The sequence below is a fragment of the Fusarium coffeatum genome, assembly GCF_003316985.1.
Source record: "Fusarium coffeatum strain FIESC_28 chromosome Unknown BRIP53273_contig_139, whole genome shotgun sequence".
Classification (NCBI taxonomy): Eukaryota; Fungi; Ascomycota; class Sordariomycetes; order Hypocreales; family Nectriaceae; genus Fusarium; species Fusarium coffeatum.
In genome coordinates, this window is record NW_022157932.1 from 63,400 (window position 1) to 85,010 (window position 21,611).

The 21,611-nt window shown below is 48.5% G+C and overlaps 5 protein-coding genes across 5 annotated transcripts; 2 read left to right on the forward strand and 3 right to left on the reverse strand.

Annotated features, from left to right (window-relative positions):
- Positions 1 to 327: 327 nt before the first annotated feature.
- On the reverse strand, positions 328 to 1,458 carry FIESC28_06491 (uncharacterized protein; the record flags this gene model as incomplete). Its single annotated transcript, XM_031160635.1, has 3 exons — positions 328 to 672; positions 740 to 1,037; positions 1,085 to 1,458. 3 exons carry the CDS (start codon positions 1,456 to 1,458, stop codon positions 328 to 330), a joined length of 1,017 nt encoding a protein of 338 aa, XP_031015320.1.
- Positions 1,459 to 2,718: 1,260 nt separating this feature from the next.
- FIESC28_06492 (uncharacterized protein) lies at positions 2,719 to 4,219 on the reverse strand (the record flags this gene model as incomplete). The annotated part of the gene is made up of 2 exons (XM_031160636.1): positions 2,719 to 3,999; positions 4,058 to 4,219. 2 exons carry the CDS (start codon positions 4,217 to 4,219, stop codon positions 2,719 to 2,721), a joined length of 1,443 nt encoding a protein of 480 aa, XP_031015321.1.
- A 363-nt stretch (positions 4,220 to 4,582) lies between these two features.
- On the reverse strand, positions 4,583 to 6,226 carry FIESC28_06493 (uncharacterized protein; the record flags this gene model as incomplete). The annotated part of the gene is made up of 6 exons (XM_031160637.1): positions 4,583 to 5,276; positions 5,549 to 5,670; positions 5,719 to 5,841; positions 5,892 to 5,957; positions 6,010 to 6,124; positions 6,192 to 6,226. 6 exons carry the CDS (start codon positions 6,224 to 6,226, stop codon positions 4,583 to 4,585), a joined length of 1,155 nt encoding a protein of 384 aa, XP_031015322.1.
- Positions 6,227 to 6,563: 337 nt separating this feature from the next.
- On the forward strand, positions 6,564 to 8,738 carry FIESC28_06494 (uncharacterized protein; the record flags this gene model as incomplete). The annotated part of the gene is made up of 1 exon (XM_031160638.1): positions 6,564 to 8,738. One exon carries the CDS (start codon positions 6,564 to 6,566, stop codon positions 8,736 to 8,738), a length of 2,175 nt encoding a protein of 724 aa, XP_031015323.1.
- Positions 8,739 to 10,157: 1,419 nt separating this feature from the next.
- FIESC28_06495 (uncharacterized protein) lies at positions 10,158 to 13,849 on the forward strand (the record flags this gene model as incomplete). Its single annotated transcript, XM_031160639.1, has 4 exons — positions 10,158 to 10,174; positions 10,227 to 10,345; positions 10,409 to 13,605; positions 13,661 to 13,849. 4 exons carry the CDS (start codon positions 10,158 to 10,160, stop codon positions 13,847 to 13,849), a joined length of 3,522 nt encoding a protein of 1,173 aa, XP_031015324.1.
- Positions 13,850 to 21,611: the final 7,762 nt, after the last annotated feature.

Consider the following 21,611-nt stretch of genomic DNA (forward strand, 5'->3'; position numbering starts at 1 on the left):
GGAAGGAAAGATACAGGACAGTACAATAGCTTCCGAGTGATAGGGTCACGTGGCTACCCGGTACTTCAACTTTTAAAGTCAGTATGTAATATTAACACCGACTACGTAAATCTTTTGCATTAGGGCTATGGACACCTTTGAATTTGAACCTAATCAATATAGAAGTAATACATAGGTCATACGTTATTATTGGGTACTACTCCTCATGTGGACGTGATAACATCATCAAGGGTTGTAAATGAAACACGAATATTTCCAACGTAATATGGGAAGAATTGCAAATTGATACACGAAAACACCAATACACGTACGACGCCCAACCACGCTCTACTCTACCTCAACAATATCATAAATTGGAATCATCTCCAACAGTGTCGCATCCAGCATGTCCTTCTGCTCCTGTCTAAACTCCCTGACAGCTTCAGGATCAAACTTGATACCAGAAGCTTGCTTCATACGAAGTTGTCTTGCATGCTCACGAGACCTGACCTGGAGAGCATCAGCTCGGTATGTACAATAATCATACCAAAGTTCAGACTGGTTGCTAATAAGTCGAGAACCAGTCAGAACAAGCTCATCCCTCACAGAAGGAGATTTCGGTCGGAAAGCTGTAATGAAAGAAATTCTTTCTTTTCCAATAGCTTTTAGAGCGGCATGCTTGATGTAGCGGCCCTGCAGAACGACCGCGGTTCCCTCACTCAAGTTAGTCAGTGATTTGCCAAGTAGTGAAAGAGCTCACCATTGTAGGACCGCGGACTTTCAGGATTTCGCCATCGCTCTTGAGGATGACTGTCTCGCCACCTTTCATATCTGAGCAGTCAGACAGCATGGTGACACAAACAAACGGAAAACTATCGTAGTGCCAAGAGAACCCAAGGTTGGTTTTGTCGTCTTTATCATCTTCGCCATCGCTGAAGAATAGATTCAGATGCCCGATCTCGTACTCAAATGCGTGAATCAAGTCAATACCAGCAACTGCAGAAACAGCATTCTGAACCTCAGGGCTCTTCCAAAGTGCATGGGCAAAGGGGGCCTGCCTGTTATCGTGTTAGTATGATTACTGTTGTCGATTCGTGGGACTTACTTCTGCGTATACCCCCGAATCTGATTCCTAGTAAAAGTTGAAGTATACTGACATGTCTTTAGAACATCATCACTAAGAAGCTCACGTCGAACTTGTTTTGCAGCAGCCTCGGTGAACAAAGGAAAGGGGTCTGAGCCGGCAATGGGCGATATGCCCTGGTTCTCATATCCCCAATCTTGCATGGTGTAGGTCCTCTTGGGGAACTCAAAGTTGACATGCTTCTTAGCGTCAAACTCCTCAGCGGGTATTGCCTGGACAGCTTCAATGACATGACGAGGTATCTTGTTGGTTGCGCGAAGGGGAGTTGTATTAGTTGGACCGACCGCCAGAGGAGCTGGTTTGCCGGTAGGGATGTTGTTGATCACGGAGGCCATTTTGACACTAGCTGATGAAGGGTCTCAGAAGTACTAAAGAAGTCTTGTGAGAATGAATATGAGAACTAGACTGGTGCTGGGAACTACAGACAAAAGAATGTAGGCAACTACTGGGCATTTTATACCTATCGTGATCCTACCAGCTGAGCTACACCACAAATCATGTTCCAGCAGACGAATGTATTCCCTATTCCCAAAGTGTTACATATTCGACCTGTCGTGCATAGAACGTGTAGTTCATGGTCCGAAGGTGTACACTGAGGCTCACCATCCTTCATCAACTGATCATCCTGAGCGCAAGTAAAATTCCGATGAAGAAGCAAAGACCTGTTAGACACGGTGGGAAACCATGCCCAAAAAAGGCCATTGTCTTGAGTTAAGTAGGCCGACCGCGAAATCATATCCGGCTGATGCTAACACGAAGTGGTGTACGGGCCAGCTTTAGTGTCCGCCGAATATTGACTTTTGTATTTCCTGCAAGGATCGAGCTGAAGATGAAGAAACCATAGCATTATTGATCTTTACCGGACCATGGATTCCTGTGATGCGAAAGGATGGCGCTTTGTCGAGTAGTAGGTATGGAATTCATATCTATCTCCAAGAGGGAAAACATTCCCGATCCAGACCAGGACTAGGGGGTGACCATACACCGGTGTGTCAAAGCTGTGATCTGAAGTCGAAACGCTATAGTGGTCATTGAGATGTCCCTCGAATTACAAGTCAGTCGCGCAGTTTTCTGGTAATCAATTCGTAATTGTATAAAGGAATCTTATGCGGGATCGAGACCTCTTGGATCTTATGCAAGTCTTGCAGAAGGCTTTCCTGGACGGGAATATGTGACCGACATAGTCTCGTGATGATAAATCAAAGGTTGTCTAAAAAGCTGAAGCCGTCATTGGGGGCTTCGAACCTTTATACAATAACTCTTAGCCCCGAAAATGGACATATCGGCTTCCATACCGATCGGCTTCGGAGCCGAAAGGGCTGCGTGGCGGTTTAAACTTTGCGATAGATATATGAGGTTGTCTCATGGAGTTGATAGTACTATGTGATATCTCGGGTGCCATTGCCGACAACATCACATGTAAGCGGATGTAATGTTGTTGAGCGAATCAAGTTCGTCTAAGCTTTCCAAAGTAAGAAGAGAACAACAGGCTGTGCCAACAGTCAAGGACATTGTCGATCGTAAACTTTATAATCATTGCTCATCTATAGGCTTAACTTTTAAACGGAAAAACAGAAATATTCAAAGGTTCACTGCTATGATTCAGCAGCAGCCTCGGTCTTCTCCTCGCCGTCCTTCTTCTCCTCGTCCTCTCCGTAATTCTCCAACTTCATATCCTTAAGGCCAAGCTCCTCCTCTTCCTCATCTGTACGGGTATAGCTCTCACGCTGAATCTTGGGGTCAGGAGCAGGAGGGTCAACAAGAGGCTGAACATAACTGCTCGCGAAAGGATCGGTGAGGATGACTGTGAAAGGCTTGTCGCCTCGGATAGCGGCATCAAGACCCTCAAAGAATACATCCCATTGGCTCTTCTCATCAGTGGCAAGAGAGTCACCACCTTGGCCAGGGCCGTTGGCCTCGAAGATCTGAGAGTGAAGATCACCACGGACCTGGGTCAAAAGGCCTTCAACAGTGGTGAAGCGACCACCGAGAGTACCGGGGTTGACCTGAAGTTTGAGCTCAGGGCACTCCAAACCACAAGTCTCGCTCTTGAGAATATCACGGGCCAAGTCGGTGCTGTCCTCGACTTTGAGGGTGATCTTCTCACCCAGCTCAGGAATCTCACCACCAGTCTTGACATCATTGGAGCGGTAGCCACAGTCGTCACAGACAGTAGACATGAGGACAACCTGCTTAAAGTGAGGAATATCGACCATCTTCATGTGAGTGGTGCAGGGACGCATGCAGCCAGGACATGTAGCAGGGAAGCTGTAGACCTCATTGGGTATGATCTCTCCCTCAGCAGTCAAACCAGGGTTCTGCGCTTGCTGAGCGTTGGCGTCGGTGTCAGAGATGCCAAGAGCAGCGTTTTGCTCAGCAGTCCGGGCATACTCGTGCTTCTCCCACTTGCCAACACCGTCCTTGAGATCAGGAGCGATGAATGAGTTTCCAGCAGGGTCGTCAACCCAGACACGGAAGGGGAATGAATCACCCATCAACATGGCGCGACCCTTGGCGATGATCTCGGCAATCTTGACATAGACCTCAGGAGCCTGCTCCTTTCGTGCCTCCTGTCCCATCTCAAGATCATCAATGACAGTGGTCAAAAGACCCTCAACATTTGTCAACTGGCCGCGACCAGCAGGAATCTCAAGGTCAAGCTCAATAAACTTGACGGTAGAGGTATCGGACTTGACAACCTGTCGCGAAAAGTCGGCGAGGTTTGTCAGGCGCAGCTCGTAGTGGGTTCCCTTGGGTTGAACGGTTCCGGCCGCCTGGATCTCGTTGTTCTGAACATTGCAGTGCTCGCAGGAGAAGGACATGATAACGACTTCGCGAAAGTAGGGGATCGCAGTAAGAAGAAGTCGGGTGACACCCTTGTAGTTTATGTTAGATGTTTTGGTATGCGCTTTTTGAGGCAATAATTAAACTCACGTTCTCGCCGCAGTTCATGCAAAGAGACTCGATCTCTTCAACAGCGCGCTCATCGTCGGCATTCTGGGCTTCAGCAGCAGCAGGCGCAAGGTTCTTGACCTTGTCGCCGATGCTCTGGAAGAACTCCTCGGGAGTTTGCTTGTTGACGTCTTCGGTAGCCATTTTTACGTCTGCTGTGATTGAATCGTGAAAATGGTCGTTTTTGGTGGTGGTTGAGTCCGAGTCCAAGTCCGATCTAATGGAGGGGTCATGAAATTTTTGGAGGGGCAACTGAACTAAGCCCGGTTATGTCATGGGGTCCAGAGTGCAGAATTTGGTGGGCGGCAGGCGCTAGAATGTTCGGGACGCAACCTGCATAGGAAAAAAGTGACTCGATGGCGGCCTGAGATGACTCAGTTTCAGTCTCTTTCCAAGACTATGAGTTGGGGCCGCGATTTCATCTAACCAATTAGACTCAAGTTACTCAAACTTCGATATTGAAGATAGGCAGAGATGGCTATAAGTTCCAGTTGCAACAAATCTGCCTCATTTCATGAAATGAGAGAGACTGAGAGGATTGGCGGCTTGCTGCTTTTGTCCTGAAAGCAAAGCTTGAAGACCAGCCTTTCGATTCTTGGCACGCTTCTTGCTGCTAGCATTTGTACTTGGCTTTGCTGGTTCAACTGGCGCAGGCGCAGAGGTTTTGTTGACTTTGGTCTGAGCTGTCTTGCGTCTCACAGCAGGTCCCGGCGCCGGAAGAGAGATCTTTGTATCTCGTTGACAGTTGTCGCAGTGAAGAATCTTGCATGGTCCTTTGGGCTCCTGGTTGGTTCTGGGAGTTGAATAGGTGCCAGACTTTGCACCCTTTGTTTTCCTTTGCATACTTTTTCGAGCGTCCAATTTCAGCGTGGCTCCTTGGCCTGGTATCATTATAAGCCCACAGCCTCCGCACACATGTTGTCGTTGAATATCAGACACTGATACTCCATGCTGTGAAAGAAGGTCACCGCGTTGGCTCATGAGATAGGCTGAAGTTTCGGGCGCTGTGGTGCGCAGGAGGTGTGCTGCATCGGTGAGAAAGTCGGCTGTTCCTGGAAGCTCCGGTAATGCCATCTTGGTAGAGCTGAAAGAAGAATGATGTCTCTTGATTTCTGGTAGTTGACTTTGAAGTTGGGTCTCAGAAATGCGATGCTCGAGCTTGAGGTTAGAACCTTGACGGACAGCAAAGTAAACAGTGGGTCTGATTAGATATAGGCTGACGCACGATTGGCCAGTCGAACTCTCAACTGGCAAGCTTCCAATTTACAAGCCTCACGTAGCAACTTGCATCTTTCATATATGAATACCAGTTTGCACGCGGACTTTCATTGATAAAGGTTTTTACTTTTATTCCTGTGTCCTGTTTCTAGTCATGATGTCAAGGTCTCTTTTCTGCTTCCTCACCAAAAAAAACATCCGGACGCCATTGAAACATCGAGCTTTGGAGAACTCTACGAACGACGGACTTCCCACTTGACCTCGTTGATGCTCACTTCCTCGTTGGACTTCTCGTCATACTCAAACCATTCGCCCTCTTCCAGCTCGATGCCGGTAAACTTGGTATTGGTCTCGATACCCTCGGCGAGCCACTCGCCCTACCACCATGTCAGCACTCGTCACTGTATTATGAGCGGTTCCCGTACCTCTGCCTTGAATTCAACGAACTCGAGACCTCGGCAGTCGAATTCAATAATCTTCTGAGCCTTGGCTGGCTCTGCCTGCTCGTAAGCTGCAGGTCCGGACTTGACAGATGCCGACGACTCTCGCTTGACATGATATTAGCAAAGTGCAGCTGATGCTATCCGGAGACTCTTACCTTGCAGTTCTTGCACTTCCAAACGAAGTTGGCCTCTCCTCGGCTTCCGCTCATCTCGTTGGTCTCCTAAGCAAGACTATCAGCCTATGCCCAATCACACAGATTCAGTAATGCGTACAAAACGGTTGACTCCGACATAGTTTGGGTGTGTCTCTCGGCAAGAGGTACACTGAACCTTGAACATGTACCAGAAAGGGTTGTCTTCAGTATCAACAGGGCGCAGGTTGGTGACCCTGTTATATTGAGATTGCCCCTCACGTCAGTGAAGCTCTAGACAGCAAAAACTTGTTTAGGACATACCCTTGCAAGTCAGCTGTCAGATATAAAGCAAACATGGTGACTGATTGTATGAGGGACGAAAGAAGGTAGGTTTCTGTAGGAAGATAAGGACCAAATATCCGTCAACTGTTGTAAACTTGAATGCAGTCTACAGTTGGCTCAGAGCTACCTACAATTGAAGAGCTTCTGGTCGTGGATGGTGGGGTGTGAGAATAGCGCCTAACCACGGTCAACCAGCGTAATGCCCACGTGACTTCAATAATCGGACCATCTGTGACTGGCCAATTTCATAGTTTCAATGGCTCCATGAAACACCTCAATTGAGTGATTGCCGTCAACGTCAGCTCCCAATCGCCCTAGAGCTATGTCCTGAACATCTGGCTATCACTTAAAATGCAGGCTTTGTGGTCGAGAGCCGGCCAGGCTCATCGCTGCGGTTGCCGCGCTTGCGAGACAGTCGTGAGCACTCTCGGCCGCCGAGTAACGACCGCGGCTCGACCACGCAAAGTCACATTCGCCGATATCTTCACAGCATGCTACAGTTCCATGTTTGCGACTGCCGCCATTGTCGATGCCGTACGAAAGGAAGACCGACGACAGGAACTAGACCGACAATTGGAGGAGACAAGGCGGGAACTGGCACAATTAAAACTCCGAAACCTCGAAGCGAGTCAGAGGACGACCGACAACAATTTAGCTCAAGATGACATCTCCCTTGGCCAAATGAATCACTTATGGGAGTCTATCAAAGAGATATACACGAACCGACCGTTCATGAAGGAGATCGATAAGCCTGCCACCATCCGCATCGACGAGTTCCTGAACCGAGTCCATATTGAACAATATGAATGTCCTAATCAGGAAACGATGGATGCTTACCGACGTACGGACTATGACCGTCTCGAGCACGCCATCCTTCGCGAGGAAACAGACGACAGTATCCCTCACAGGAGGCCAATGAACTCGAAGCAGCTTCATAATGCTGGACGCACGCTCAATCACCTTATCCAGCAATTACTCAAACGAGCCAATGCTCACGACAAATCTGGCTCACCGTGTCCCAGCTTTGACGAGGCTGTCGAACTTGCAAACAAGAGCCCTTCTGACAAGTATCTTGTGGAGTCAAACATCGAGACGATGAAAAAGAACCGCGTCAAACTGAACCACGGTCTCCGTGAGGTTGTTGGCTCACCAACATTGAGTCTCAAGGAGAAAGTCGGCAGAGTGTGTTACAACCTGCTTGTCTCTGCCTACCCGGCTGATATGCACACATACAACACATTAATAGTGGTTTTCGACAAGCAGGGTTACAAATATTTATCAGAATCAGTAGTCAATTCTTTCTACTATTACAGAAGATTGAGGCCGACGCCATCGACGTTTGTGGCTATCTTGAACCATTACAAAAACTCGGGCAATCACGGTCAATTCTTGCGTAGCCTGGCATGCGTTGCTGGACTCGACGGCGAGACAGGGGCCAAGTTAAGACGCAGGTTAGCAGACAGTTACGAACCGTCGAGAGCCGGTCGCAACAAGGTTCAGACATGGACACAAACGGGTGACTATTTCTGGGAGCATGCGCCGCTTGATAAGCCCCTCGTCGAGGCTACCATTCAAGGTCTTCTTCACTTCAAGCTTTTCGACCAAGCTGCCTCGTTCTTTGTATCGTGCATGAGGGCTAGAGTTACCCTCAGTACACAGGTCATCAAGCAGTTGTTCGATGAGTGCATTGTCGCTCTCGATTGGAGGTCTGCAGTGCGTCTGATACAAGGATTTGCAGAATGCATCAAGACATGGCCATCCATGTTACTCGGCAGGGATCAAGATACAGCCTATCTTATTAGCCGGGTGCATGTTCTGCTCGATATTGCCGGCTTGCGAGGTTCAGGTGGTGAAGTGTCTGTGTCAGCTCTTGACAATCTGTCAATATCCAATCCTGGATTCCGACGATTCCTCAGCGACCTAGCAGCAGCAGCAAGCTCAACATCCCAGCTGGAGACACAAGATTCAACAACCAGCCTTACCAGTTCTTCAGGAAGGAGGTTACTTCAGATTGAGGCTCTATGGAAGGAACAAGATTTGGTTGCAAAGACAACGCGCTCTATCGAAAGCAAACTACTATATCCCGACTTTTCTCAGGATTTCCGCGAGTCAATGGCATCTCATATTGGAAACACTGCAGTGAACAATGTGGTAGAGCTGAATGGGGAGATCATGGACTTTTTCTCACGACTGCCACGCTCGGCGCAGGCTGAGCAAGCTATTACAGAGTGCAAGATCTTCGAAGACACCTCTCAACTTCGTTTTGGCAGTACCATTGTTGAAGGTGGTGATAGCGTTGTTGGAAAGATGCAAACGTCGAGACGGACAATGACAAACGAGCAAGTTGGAGAGACTTCGGTGTTATTACAAGAGGATGGGCCAGACATGCTCTCAAAACGAAAGACGATAGCGGTTAAGCGGGTAAATGCAGCGGAGCGTAAGCTGCGGGCGACACCAACGAGGTTGACTGCATGGCCAGTGACAGATCAGCATGCAGGATATTTGGAGAGGGCAAGTTTCGGCTAGCTCTGGAAAGCAATGAGCCGCATGTAAATATAGATGTTTCACTTGCATACATCCTTTTACGTTGATTTTTACTACTTGTACTGTACCTATATATATATATACCTAGGATAGGATAGATTCTAGCATTTGCATGCAGCACAAGAGACATGAACAGATTTTGTACACGTAGCTTAAGAACAATTTCTTAAGCTTTGAGCATAATTCTTATACACGTTATCATAAGCATTTCATCCCTCCATCATGTCAAGGTAACTAACTGTACTGTACCTCGGCCTGCACTGGCAAGTTTGACAAGGCGCGTGCAGCTAAAAAGGGCCGCCAGCGCCGCCACTAAGCGTTTCCGTCCGTCATCGTGGGTAATCCCCTGGTCATGAATAGATTGCTGGTGTTGATTGCACAGTATGTTAACACTCTTGACGATGGCATCCAACATGGCGGTCAAAAGTCGTTCGTATAGTAAGCCCGCCATTCAGCTTGCACTGTATCCAAACACAGCGCCATGTTCTGACAGGTTCCAGGGTCACGATGCGACTTCTCGAATGGGTGCGACCTGAATCGTACGGGCCAGTCACGAGGTCGCACACGGTCCACGGGGCCAATTGGATTGGCAGGCTCGACTCCAGTAAGACTAAGGGTCCTTCTTTCCAAGAAAACGGTAAGGTACAGTACAGTATCGAGTAGTCTAGTCTATGTACCTGAGGGATTGGAAGGAACAGCCCGGTACTTTGAACTACCCCAAAACACAAGCATGTGCGCAGGTACTGTACATCCCTGTAGAGGAATTCTCTCCACAGGACTGGACCTCATTGATCACATCAAGTTCGTCTCAGTGGAGGGCTCCATCCATCACCCATTGAATCCAACGAATGTTGTTTCAACAAGGAAAGGACCTTGTTCTTTTTTTGTTTGCTGGGCTTGTTTAGCAAAATCGGTTTCCGAGCGGGAGCCCATTGCCATTACATACATATCTCCAGCAGCGGCGTCACTACTTCTCTCTTTCTTCTCTCCTCCAACACCATCTTTGTTGTGACCGACTTTGTGAGAGTCAGATTCTCTTGTCTTGTCTTGTTGACTTGTGAATTCATGAGCTATACTTCACCCGCTCTATCGCCGCTTGGTCAAGATAACGGATACTCTTAAGTTGTTTGCGCAAACTTGATTTGACGTCACTAGATCGCGATCGACCATTGTGTCGTGTCGCGTTACACTGCATCCTGCGAAACATTATTGAAAACTCTCTTTTTTTTGCAGTTGATCAGGTTGCGATTGTACGCCGAAGTCAATTTTGTTCAACAACTATAAATTGTCCGGGTGGTATAAACGCGGTGTGCTTCTCCAATCTATCTTTACCGCGCTACGGTCATACCGTCCACCGATACTTCTTCCATCTTTGTTCTCTTATCGAAAGATCTGCACAGCATGAAATTCGGAAGAAAGTGAGTTACTCAAACAACTTACATTGATCAACAGTCGACTTACTTCTGTCAGTCTACCGCGCAACCAGGTCCCCGAATGGGCGGCCTCGTACATCAACTACAAGGGCCTTAAGAAACTTGTGAAAGCAGCAGCAGAGAAAGCAAAGAATGGAGAAAAGGTGGATCCAGCAGGTGGGCGGCTTTGAACGACTCTTGGTGTCGCACACTGAGCCTCTCCCCTAACTACCGATGCAGAATTCTTTTTCGCTCTTGATCGAAACCTCGAAGATGTCGACTTTTTCTACAACAAGAAACTCGCCGAGTTCTGCCGCCGGCTGAACCTCCTCCAAAACCGATATGGACGAACCACCGACGTTGTCGCTACCCTGGACCAGGATGAAGTCGAAGAAGTTATGGGCGCTCTACTTGAGCTGAGAAGTCAATTCCGAAATTTGCAATGGTTTGGTGAGATTAACCGCAGGGGCTTTGTCAAGATCACAAAGAAACTCGATAAGAAAGTTCCGGATCTTGTCACTCAGCGTCCCTATATTACAACAAAAGTCGATGTCAAGCCTTTTGCCAAAGAAGCAAATACGGCGAGACTTCTTAATGAGATTAATAGGTGGATGTCAGTACTTTCAGAGGCTCAGACGTTTAATGATACCATGTCTGAACACTCGACCCGTTCGCTGGGTCGAGCTTCAGCCAAGGGTATGTTAAGTTTGCCTCAAGCTCAACTCGATGCGCTTGACCAGGCCGTGCGAAATGACGACGTCTCTGCTCTGGAGGAAGGTCTCAAGGAGTGCAATGCCATCGAGGAAGGTGCCCAGCCACTTCTACTGGGCCTTCTGCAGCGGTCGATCTCTGCACGCTCCAGGACATGCATCTCTTTCCTTCTTTCAAATCTCAAAACTCTTGAGGAGCCAGATGATATCAACAGTCGCAACTGTATTCATCGTCTAGTCATCCATATCGGACGCACAAAAGCTACTAGTGGGGAGCAAGACTCAAAGTCTCACCCTGTGCCTGCGGGCTCGCAGTTCAGTAACAAGCATCTTGAACCAGGCTTGACCAGCTCAAAGGCTGCCAAGTCGTTGAATCAAAACGAGTCTCTTCTCCTGAACAAGGACGATGAGGCCGTGCAGCTATTCATCTTCTTACTCGACCAACTACGCCCGGAGCAGAGGATTGCGCTCAAGAGCCGTGATTCCTTCGGGCGTATGCCACTTCACTACGCAGCTCAGTTCGGCATTGTAGTAGTGTGTCAGATAATAATGTCCAAGATGCAAGAATGGGACCAATTCCATGTCAAGGATGGCATTGACACACCTGAGTGGCAGGACAATGATGGCTTTGCGCCCCTTCACCTTAGCGTTGTGGGAGGCCATCCTCTGACCACCCAGGCACTCTTGCAGGGCGAGAACTGGGAGGGAAGTAGTAAAGGCAAGGCTGATATTCGAAAGTCTATCGCTAAATCTGGCGCCGTGCTGGCCATTGCTACAAAGTCCAACTATAGTGTTATCGTGCAGCTCCTGATAGCAGCTGGCGTTGACATCAACTGGAAGGACAAGACTGGTGAGACTGCGCTTCATGTCGCGGCTCGATTTGGGCACGTCGAGTGTGCTCAGATTATTCTGAAAGGAACACCAGAACAGAAAGCAGACCTGGAAGTCACTGAGGGTACCTACTCTTGGACCCCTCTTCACGTTGCTGCCGTGGATGGCAAATTCAGTGTGGCCGAGCTTCTAGTTGAAGCTGGAGCAGACATCACACGTCTTGACTCATCAGGATGGACTGCAAGGGAGCATGCTGCGCTGCGCGGTCATATGGATATCGCGCGACTGCTTGAAACCGATACAGAGGAAGCTGAATCTCCCCCAGTCAGACCCGTCGACACATTGCAGCCCACTCCCTCGGATATGTCATCTATTGACGAGCGTCGCTCGAATGGCAACAGTGCGAACAACGCACCACGCTCTCCTGACGCTATCAAGAGTTTTGGACATCGTTATCTAACTAACGAGAGTCTCGTCCTTGTTAGTCTTGGGTCCATGGATATGCGAAAGAACGTCGAGCCAGTCAGCTTGGACCGTGTTCCTCTTACTGAGGCTCACAACACGCAACTTGACACTGCGCTTTCCATTGTGGTGTCTGCCACCGGTGCCCATGGCGAGCCTACCACCATCGATCTTCCGGTGCATGATAGCATCTCAACTGAGCCCATCGTTTTCATGACATCAGATGCGGCGAAGGTGAAGCTTCTTTTCGACATTGTTCCGACGTACTCGGGCAACGACAAAAACAAGGTTGGACGTGCTGTTGCACTCCTTTCTTCCGTGAAGCCAACTCTGGGCTCTCGCCGTATGAACCTGCAGGGAGATGTTTGTGTTCCTATCATGTCAAGTAACTTTGATGTCATTGGCACTGTCAACTTTAACTTCTTGGTCATCACGCCTTTCCACCATCCCAATATGGAAATCACCTCTAGGCAGACATATTGGAAGAAGCTGGAATCCACCATGCTGATCGGTCACCGGGGACTAGGCAAGAATTTGACTAGCAACAAGTCTCTCCAGCTGGGAGAGAACACTCTGCCATCTTTCATTGCAGCCGCCAACCTCGGAGCCCATTACGTCGAGTTCGATGTCCAACTGACCAAAGATCATGTCCCAGTCATCTATCACGACTTCCTCGTCAGTGAAACAGGTATTGATGCCCCGGTCCATACTTTGACGTTGGAACAATTTTTACACATTAACTCGGACAAGAGCCGAGATTCAAAACAACAATCAAAGAAGAAACCTCTTCACTCTGGGGAATCTGGTGATTTCCGAGCGCGCAGTAATAGCGTGGGACCGCAACGCTCGCAATCTATGGGATATGCTGGTAGCGGACTCGACGACTTGGACGAACGCATGAAGCACACAAAAGATTTCAAAGAGCAGGGCTTCAAGGGCAACACGAGAGGAAACTTCATCCAAGCCCCCTTTGCGACTCTGGAGGACCTCTTCCGGGAACTGCCCGAGCACGTTGGCTTCAATATTGAGATGAAATATCCTATGCTACACGAGAGCGAGGAGCATGAGATGGATACGTACGCAGTTGAGCTCAACTCCTTCTGTGATACCGTGCTTTCCAAAGTCTACGATCTTGCCGGGGAACGTCACATTATTTTCAGCTCTTTCAACCCCGACATCTGTTTGTGTCTGAGCTATAAGCAGCCTTCTATTCCCATTCTCTTCCTAACGGATGCGGGCTGTTGTGATGTTTGTGATATCCGCGCTTCGTCCCTTCAGGAGGCTATTCGTTTCGCTAGTCGCTGGAACCTGCTGGGTATCGTTGCCGCTGCGGAGCCTTTCATCAACAGCCCCCGTCTGATCAAGATTGTAAAGGAGAACGGAATCGTATGCTTCAGTTACGGTTTACTAAACAACGACCCTATCATGGTTCAGGTAAGCCTCGCTAAACATAACATAAATGATTCAAATTTACTGACATATGTTACAGCGTCAGGTCAAGCAGGGCATCGACGCCGTCATTGTTGACAGCGTCCTCGCCATCCGAAAGGGACTGACAAACGGAGAGACACCTGCCGTGTTTGCCAATGGAGAGGCTGAAACAAACGGCACACTCAAAACGACCCACGAGCTCAAGGACAAGTTGGACGAATTGACAGTCAACGGTGCGGGCCCTTGAGCATAACAGGCTCGAGGTTGCAATGTGCCAGATAGAGTGAAGTGAGCAAGATCTGACCTTGGAGCCTTGTCTCACGCAATAGATTTGCTCCAACCTGTGGTAATAAGAATAGAATCAGTAGACAATGTCTATGATGAGGCCATGACACGGGGATTACCAGTACCAGGGTCATCAAGTGTATTTGACGCTCTCAATTCGTCGAGTGAGAATAGCACCATGCTGATGATCACGTTTATGTGACTTTAAGCCATCATCATACAGCATCTCCCCATGCAGTGTGGGTAGTATTTTGTGATGAAAACGGTTCAAACACCATCACCGCACCTGAGATAAGGATTCGTATAACCGATGGGCCTTCCTGTCGTACGATTCTGCAGTCCCATAAGCCATGTCTCACAAGGAGCCTATCTCTAGCCACAGGAAAAACAAGATCTACAGCTGTGCCGCATCGTTGGAAATGCTACAAGGACCAGGGCATAAGCCGAGATATGTACGGGTACTTGCCGTGTTGATCTTCAAGGTTTCTCTACTGGGGCTGTGCATGTTTCGAAGGCAAGGAGTATGGAGCGGAAACAGTCAGCTGGTGGCTCCAAGCCATTGAAGGAGGCTCATGTGTTTGTGTTAGACTCGGATGAACCAGGTCGCCGAGGGCAGTGTCCGGAAACGGAAACGGGATTCTTCTCTAGGACGGATATGTTTCAACCGTCTTCCCGACACCGTTTATGAACGAGAATTGTCGTTTATGTCTCGGCGGTATAGCCATACAAGAGACAATGTCTCAGTAAGTGGTCACTGAGCTAAGTTAGGTAGGCGTTGGCTTTGTGTTTGGCTTTGTCCCCGTCCAAAGACTAACTAAAGAGTGTGATGACGGCTGGGCATGTTGCATAGCAGGGTGAGGAGAAACATGACTTGCTCGCTTCACTTGACTCACTAACTGCATCCGCGATAGTATGTCTAACAAACCTGCCCCAGATTCAGAAGGACATCGAGATATGTCTCTTACGCTCTCTTTTTGGTGGTCTTTGGTCCATTTTTGGCAGGAAAAAAGAAGGCCCTTATTCGTGGAAGCTTTAGTCCGAGTAAAGTGAAGCTGAAGATCTCTTGAATTAAAGACACTTTCTTGCCCTAGGGTAATCCGTCAGATTGGCTACGCAACTGCCGATAGTCTGGGAGGGAAAAGAAAGTAAGGCTAACAGAAAACCGGGAAAGTTGTATCCCAGATGGCTGACAAGTCAAACTGTCAAATGCGGAAGATTGTGACATGATCGACCTCTGGTGGGGTTGGACGAACTAATTGGCAGCTGAACCAAGAACTAGAGCTCACGATGTAACTTTGGAAAGACCACTTTCTTGTACTATACCGTACTGTGTGATGTCTGTCATAACCGACAGCTCAAGTACTGTAGTGGTTTCCCACGCTGCTTGATTCAGATTTGTACCACTCGGTGGTGAGAATAACTCTCATGATTGACTTGACAGGCAAGCAGGCAAGCAAGAGCATCGGTCGCACCGATTGGTCTTCCTTCAGTGTCCCCTTTACAGTGGAGGAGTAGGTTGCGAAAGACTGCTGATCAAGGTCAATATCGTATCGTATTGCGGGTCGGGCATGAACTAGACTATTGAACAACAAGCTGTGCCTGATTGACAAGGAACCTAGGGCTGTCAAGCAATAATACCAACTTTGATATAAGCAAGGTACAGCAGGCACCGTACAATAGAAGTGGTGAGGCGGAAGACTTCTCGTACAATGGGCGAGTGGTTATACACGATAGACACCGACATCACGGCCAATACGGGGGCTAACTAACCACAAGTTGCCTAATACGCGCACCACGCGATGCAACACAAGGGGATGGTGCCTACCAACTGAGCGATCCGCGCCCAGGATGTGATGCATATTGGTAGAATTGCAACCTTCAGGGTGCTGTATGGCGGGCGTGCTGTGGAGGGCGGGAAATGACGCCTCATGGTAAGGAATTAAATCCACTGAAGCAAAAGCAGATATTTTTCGACTTTTCTTTTTTCCTTTCTTGCTCCAATTGCTTATTCTCAACGTGTCTGAAGTTCTCGTATTAGGATACCCTTGCAATGTTGGCATTATGTGGTAGTCTGTTAAGATCTGGGGGAGCAGGCTAAGCGAAATTCTATCATATATCATATTTTCATGGGGCAAGGGAGAAAGACAAAGCCGCGAAACCACAATTTAACTGCGGAATATGTAGAAGGCTGGTGCAGTTGGTTAATTGAGTCATGCCAGTAACGTGAATCGGGAGTATACAGCTAAGTGTGAGGTGTAGCCATCAATCAGCGAGCGGCAGAGGGAAACAGAATTGAGGCTCACCAAATGACCAGGGCTCTTGTTACAGTATATTCGGAAACCATGCCTATCTCATCGTGTGGAGTTTGAGGCTACCACGACATGACAAGGTTTCAAGACGCTGTCAAGACTTCCAAGACTTTTGGGCAGCGATAATTGCCAAAGTCGATATGAAGTTGTCCCGTTCCTGGCGACAGCGTTCCGCATAGGACAACCCTGATGGCAAGAGCTCTCACAGCCACGATTCAGAACTTGTTGAAAGATGACTTCACCCAAAGCACCATAAGCTTTCCTTCGTTCAAGGATTTGAGTAACAATTTCGTCAAGAAACTTGCGTTACGTGCTTCTATCCGTGTATTTGTTGGCTAATCACGTATGAAGAACCTTTCGACACTCATAGTTTGTACCGCAATATTTGCTTTGTCGCATCTTGACAGGGAGGTAAATGACGTGACTGAGAGTTTATCGTGGTACAGTACCCCCTAAGCTCCGAGGAAACGGACAGCCGGTTGAGTATTCGCTTGGACATCGGCACGTCTGTGTGAGTTTACTGTAGAATGTCAGCCTCACGTGCGAACAGCAGGACTCTACCGTTGGCACTACTGCGGTGCCGTTTCCGTTGGCAAACTCAATGATATTCCCTTCGCCCGATATCCTCCCTGAGAGTTTGCAGATCGCCAACAGTGTATAAGGCGTTTCGTGCATGATTGTAACATGTCCAAACCACCCCACGCCTTCAAGGAACCCATCTGAGTACAGACTTGGCCGTAGTGCAAGAGAAAGCCTCAGTGGGGTTCTATCAGCTGGCCTTGAACAAGAAAAAACCATTCTAGTCATCCTAATCACACAATGACTCGTTACGCCAAGAGTCAGCACGAGTTGCAAGGGTAGAGCGTAACGTTTTCCGCTCCAAATGCCAGGGGCACTCGGCCGATTGCTTCTCTCATCACATCAGAACAGAGACCCTGTTTGGAGTCGTTTTGAAGCATTCAATGGCCTGTTACAATCAATCTTTCAGTGAAGTTTATAACCCTGGTTTTGGAAGCTCCCAGTATATGCCGAGGCTCTACTTCGCAACTCCCCCAAATGCTCGCCCTTAACATAGCCTCGTGATGAATATTGAGTCCACAACAATATTTAAAGTGGCCTCGAGGGTTAGTGAATAGCAATTGATGGTTAGGTTGACAACGTGGATCCAGCAGCGGAACCGATTTACTGATCAACGCCAGCATGATATTGAGATACCGCCCTGGCCGCCGTGCCTGCCCAGGTCCCACGTCAGCGGAATGCAGCTGCCGGCGATGCCGTAGAGAGCTCTGCAAAAAGCTGAAGGCGATCCAGCGCTTTACATGTTGCAGCTATGGTACATGTCCTAGATGCCCTCTAACAGGAGCGTTGAACCTGTCACAACACCATCCGGTTGGTGACAGTTCTGACGGTTCGTTCCGTTGCTTCGAGTTGTTTCATAGTTGAACGTTCTGCAGTACTGGCGCCGGGCGCTTTGAACTTGCCACGTTTTTCGAAGTTCCTAAGCTCAACGTGGTGTAAATGGTGTATAACGGCCCCAGTCGTTAGGTTTAGTCACTTTAGTGTGTTTTCAGGTGATCCATGACTCGAGCTGCCTTGTGCCGCGAGCCGTCGCAACATCTGGGAAATTTTGCAGCGTGTAGTAACGAAACGATAGCAACTGTAGTTTTGCCTCGTTCCTCGTTCCGAGGTTGTTAATTGGGCTCAACACGAGTCTGGGACACCACGTGTGGTGTGGTGTATTAACGGTAAGACTTGAAAGAATACCCACACGGCAAATGCCGCCAACATTGGCCTTGATACACAAGTGCATCCGTCATTCAACGGCAGTTGTAGCTTGCTCTCGCGCAAGATCTGCTCCGGTTGTGCACTAGCAACGGCATATGAGAACCCGTATGAAAGGCTAACCACCAAGTCCGTCGAAAGCTAAGCGGACAATAGCACTGCTCAATATGAATGTAATTTTACCACATGATCGAACTCCCCATGCCAGAAGGACCCTGTATGCATGGCGAACTGCTTAACCAGATTGGCCAACAGTATCTCATTCAAGGCAGTCAAGTTTGAGACTGTAACGTTGTACAGTCATCACCTCCAGCATTCAGCCTGGCAGGGGCGACACCGCAGCCTGGTGGTACAAGCCGGCAGTCATAGATAAAGATTTCGACAAGGACCTGAAACCTTTGTCGATCGTAAGAAATATGTGCCCCTGTATAGGTGCAGGCTGTTTCTCTGATTGGTTCATATCCGAAAGAGACCTAGTTTGCGAGCTTGAGTTACATTGGGGAGTGTATTGAATTTCTGGGCACGAATGGATGCAAGTGGAAGATCATCCGAATCACCAGGAGGCCCTGTTGGGAAGAGCCGAAACCCAGAAAGTCGCCCCGCCTGTCAGTTCGGTTAGGACCGCTAGTTCATCCACATCCCTACCGCTACATGGGATATCCCGTCAAGCGACTGCGGTTCAGGCATCTGATAACTAAGAACATGGTTAATACGTGGTATTGCGGCGATCCAGCGCTACATGAGGGCGAGATTTGGTTCAGCCTGGTTCGAGGCCCAGATAGTACAAAATACTCATATAACATGAGTTGTCGTTAGTGGCGGTGCAGTGATTTGTGGGAGGCGCAGTTGCAATATTTGTCCTTTCAAGTTCTTTCCAATTATGGTATTGTCAATCGCGGTTGAGCAGATAGACACCAGCGATTGATTGCCCCAGTTCCGTTGTGGTATAAAAATTCCTGCACAAAGTGTATGAGTTTTGAGTTTCCAAATTGTGTTGGTTGTTCGCAGATCAGTTTCCGCGCGCCCTTGGATCAGAAAGGCTGTAGCTCGCAATGGTAAATCGTTTATTGCTTGGCTGAAGAAGTCACAATTGCTTGGCTGAAGCTAGCCCCTCGAGATAGGTTCTCATGATTTAGTAGGGATAGGGGCAATAGCCTATATGATACGATCCGTGTCGGTGCTTCTAGTCCCAGAAAGGCGAGTCATGTCGGGACAAATTCCATGGTGATTCCGCGTTCCCTGACGGATAAACATCGAGATCGAGATCGTTGCAGAAACATAGTCAATGCTTCTTTTAGTGTTGTTCAGGGGCAATTGGCCCAAGCTGGTAGCTCAAGACCGATCCTTCAACTGAGCACGGTGGCCCGCGATAGCTTTGACGTCCATCGTTGTGTCGGTAACCTGAGACGATAGAATGGTCCGTGCCACTGTGGACGTTGTTTGTGGCTGTCTAACGGTAGGTAAATTAGTGAGCGAGCGTTAAAACATAGGAATAAGGTCGTTTACTGTACTAGGTATCTCACAGGCATGACAAACGAACCCTGGGTACGGGATTTGCGTGAACATTGCCCCATTCAGCCACCGCCAAGACAAGGGAAAGTGAATCTCCGAGGCTAACAGCTGTCTAAGCCGCAGCAAGTGTGTATCACCAGCAGTCAAGTTGATGAATTTAGAAACTGTATTGTCGTTGTTCCTTAGCTGATGATAGCTTGGTGAGTGTGTACCGTACTGTAACCCAACCACACCCAAAGTTTCCTGATTGGTGACCAGACACACGGCACGTGGCATTCGACACTAAATCGACCGTTGTTTTGAGATAGTCTCAGCCTCTCAGATCAGTTCATCGCCCCGAGTCTGGAGCTTGCAGGACTAGACGCATATCGTGACGGCACTTGGACTTGTTCCTGAATTGAGGAACCCGTTCGGATACCGCCCGGCAAGCGACCTCTGTGCGTTTCACGGAATGCACAGAAAATAGATCGACACGAGATGCGAGATGCACGTTCGGTCTGTGCCAGCTGGGCGTGTTGGACGCGGGTGGTTGAGGTGTATCAGTATGGATCTTATCCGCTGTTTGACGCAGGCACGTAGAATGATGGGGCTTGAGATGCCTTGGGCAGTAGGTATGGGGAAAAATCCGAACTGCTTGCATGGAGACGAGATAGCATTTGCCTACCAAACGAATTCAGGTAACAACAGTGTGACATGGGTTGGTGCTGCAGTATACGTTTTGGCAACAGAGCATTTGCAGGACTGGTCGTCCCTCCTTCCAGTCAATTCCTTCCTTGTACATGAAGAATGCTGATTGGGCTGCCTTTTGAAGGCAGGTGCGGTCAAAAAGTCACCTTTGAAGGTACAGTACATCAGGCATGTAGATAGGTAGTAGTTTCCGGGGAGGTGGCTACTTCCCCCGATGCTGTAAAGCTTATGTCCGTCTGCTCCGTCCCGCAAATGTACAGTACATGGCTCCCGTCCCTTCACTGGCAGCATCTACCAATGCTTCTCGGATGTCAGTGAAATGACTCTGCGCAAAGGCAAAAAAGCACCTCACGGACGATCAGCACCGCACCATGCATTGCAAATCAACTCAACGTCTGTCAAAGCGTCCCGTTCATCTCGCGCTTATCGGAAAGAAAGAGATCTCAGGAATACACATTTCGATGTCAATGCCGTGCGTTAGTGAAGGGTGAGTCTGAGAATGTCAGGGTTGAGATGGTGATGGTTGACTGTAATTCTCATGAGCATCAACATCTTGTTAGCAAAACAACCTACAGTGGTCTAGCATCTAGTCTATCCGTAGGCTACTTTAAAATCAGCTCACTTTTTACGCCCATAGTGAACAAGCGTCTAAAATAAAATGAAATGTCTAAAGTTAGCTCACAATATGTGTAAGTCTGTGGCCGCTAAACGGGTCCATGGAGACACTGTCTATTGGGCTCCAAGTAGAATATGTTTCCGCTGTGTTTCCGACGTCTCGGGTTATCATTATCCGTAGGTGTCTGTGTCTGCGTCTGTGTCTCTATGCCTCTCAGAGTAAAAGAAACGTGGGCTTTGAATTCTCGTATACAAAAATTAATGGAAGAAAAAAAAAAACTCGTCTAAAATACCTCATTAAAGCGCCCGGTCAATTTCGTCTATTGTGATATCATTAATGATCAAGACTTTCTGATACCTTGCGAGCTTCATTCTTCACCTTGTGTTGGAGGGACCCTGGACTAGCGTAGCGTACCTAGCGAATTGGGGTTGGTTCACTCCCGCAGCACCATGCACCACAGGCCAGGCCAGACCAGGCCAGCATCATCGAATCCAAGACAACCTAAAGCAAGGCGCTGCCATGTCTCGGATTGTGCAGGATCGTGAGCATTGCTGCAGGTTCTCACAGCAGGACGTTACCTTGCCTTGCCCTGCCTTGCCTTACTTGGAGGCGGTGAGTCGTACATCATCATGGGGCTTGCTTGACGGAGTAAGCGATACAGGGTGTTTTATTGTATTTTCTTATTTCTTTCTCTTGTCCGTCGCAACCGTTACATTGGATGATCAGCAAGTCAGGGTTATGCCTCGCAAATCTGGCAGGGAGATGCTTGTTCACTGTGATCTTCGCGGGCATCCACGAGACCCCCACTCTTTTGTTTC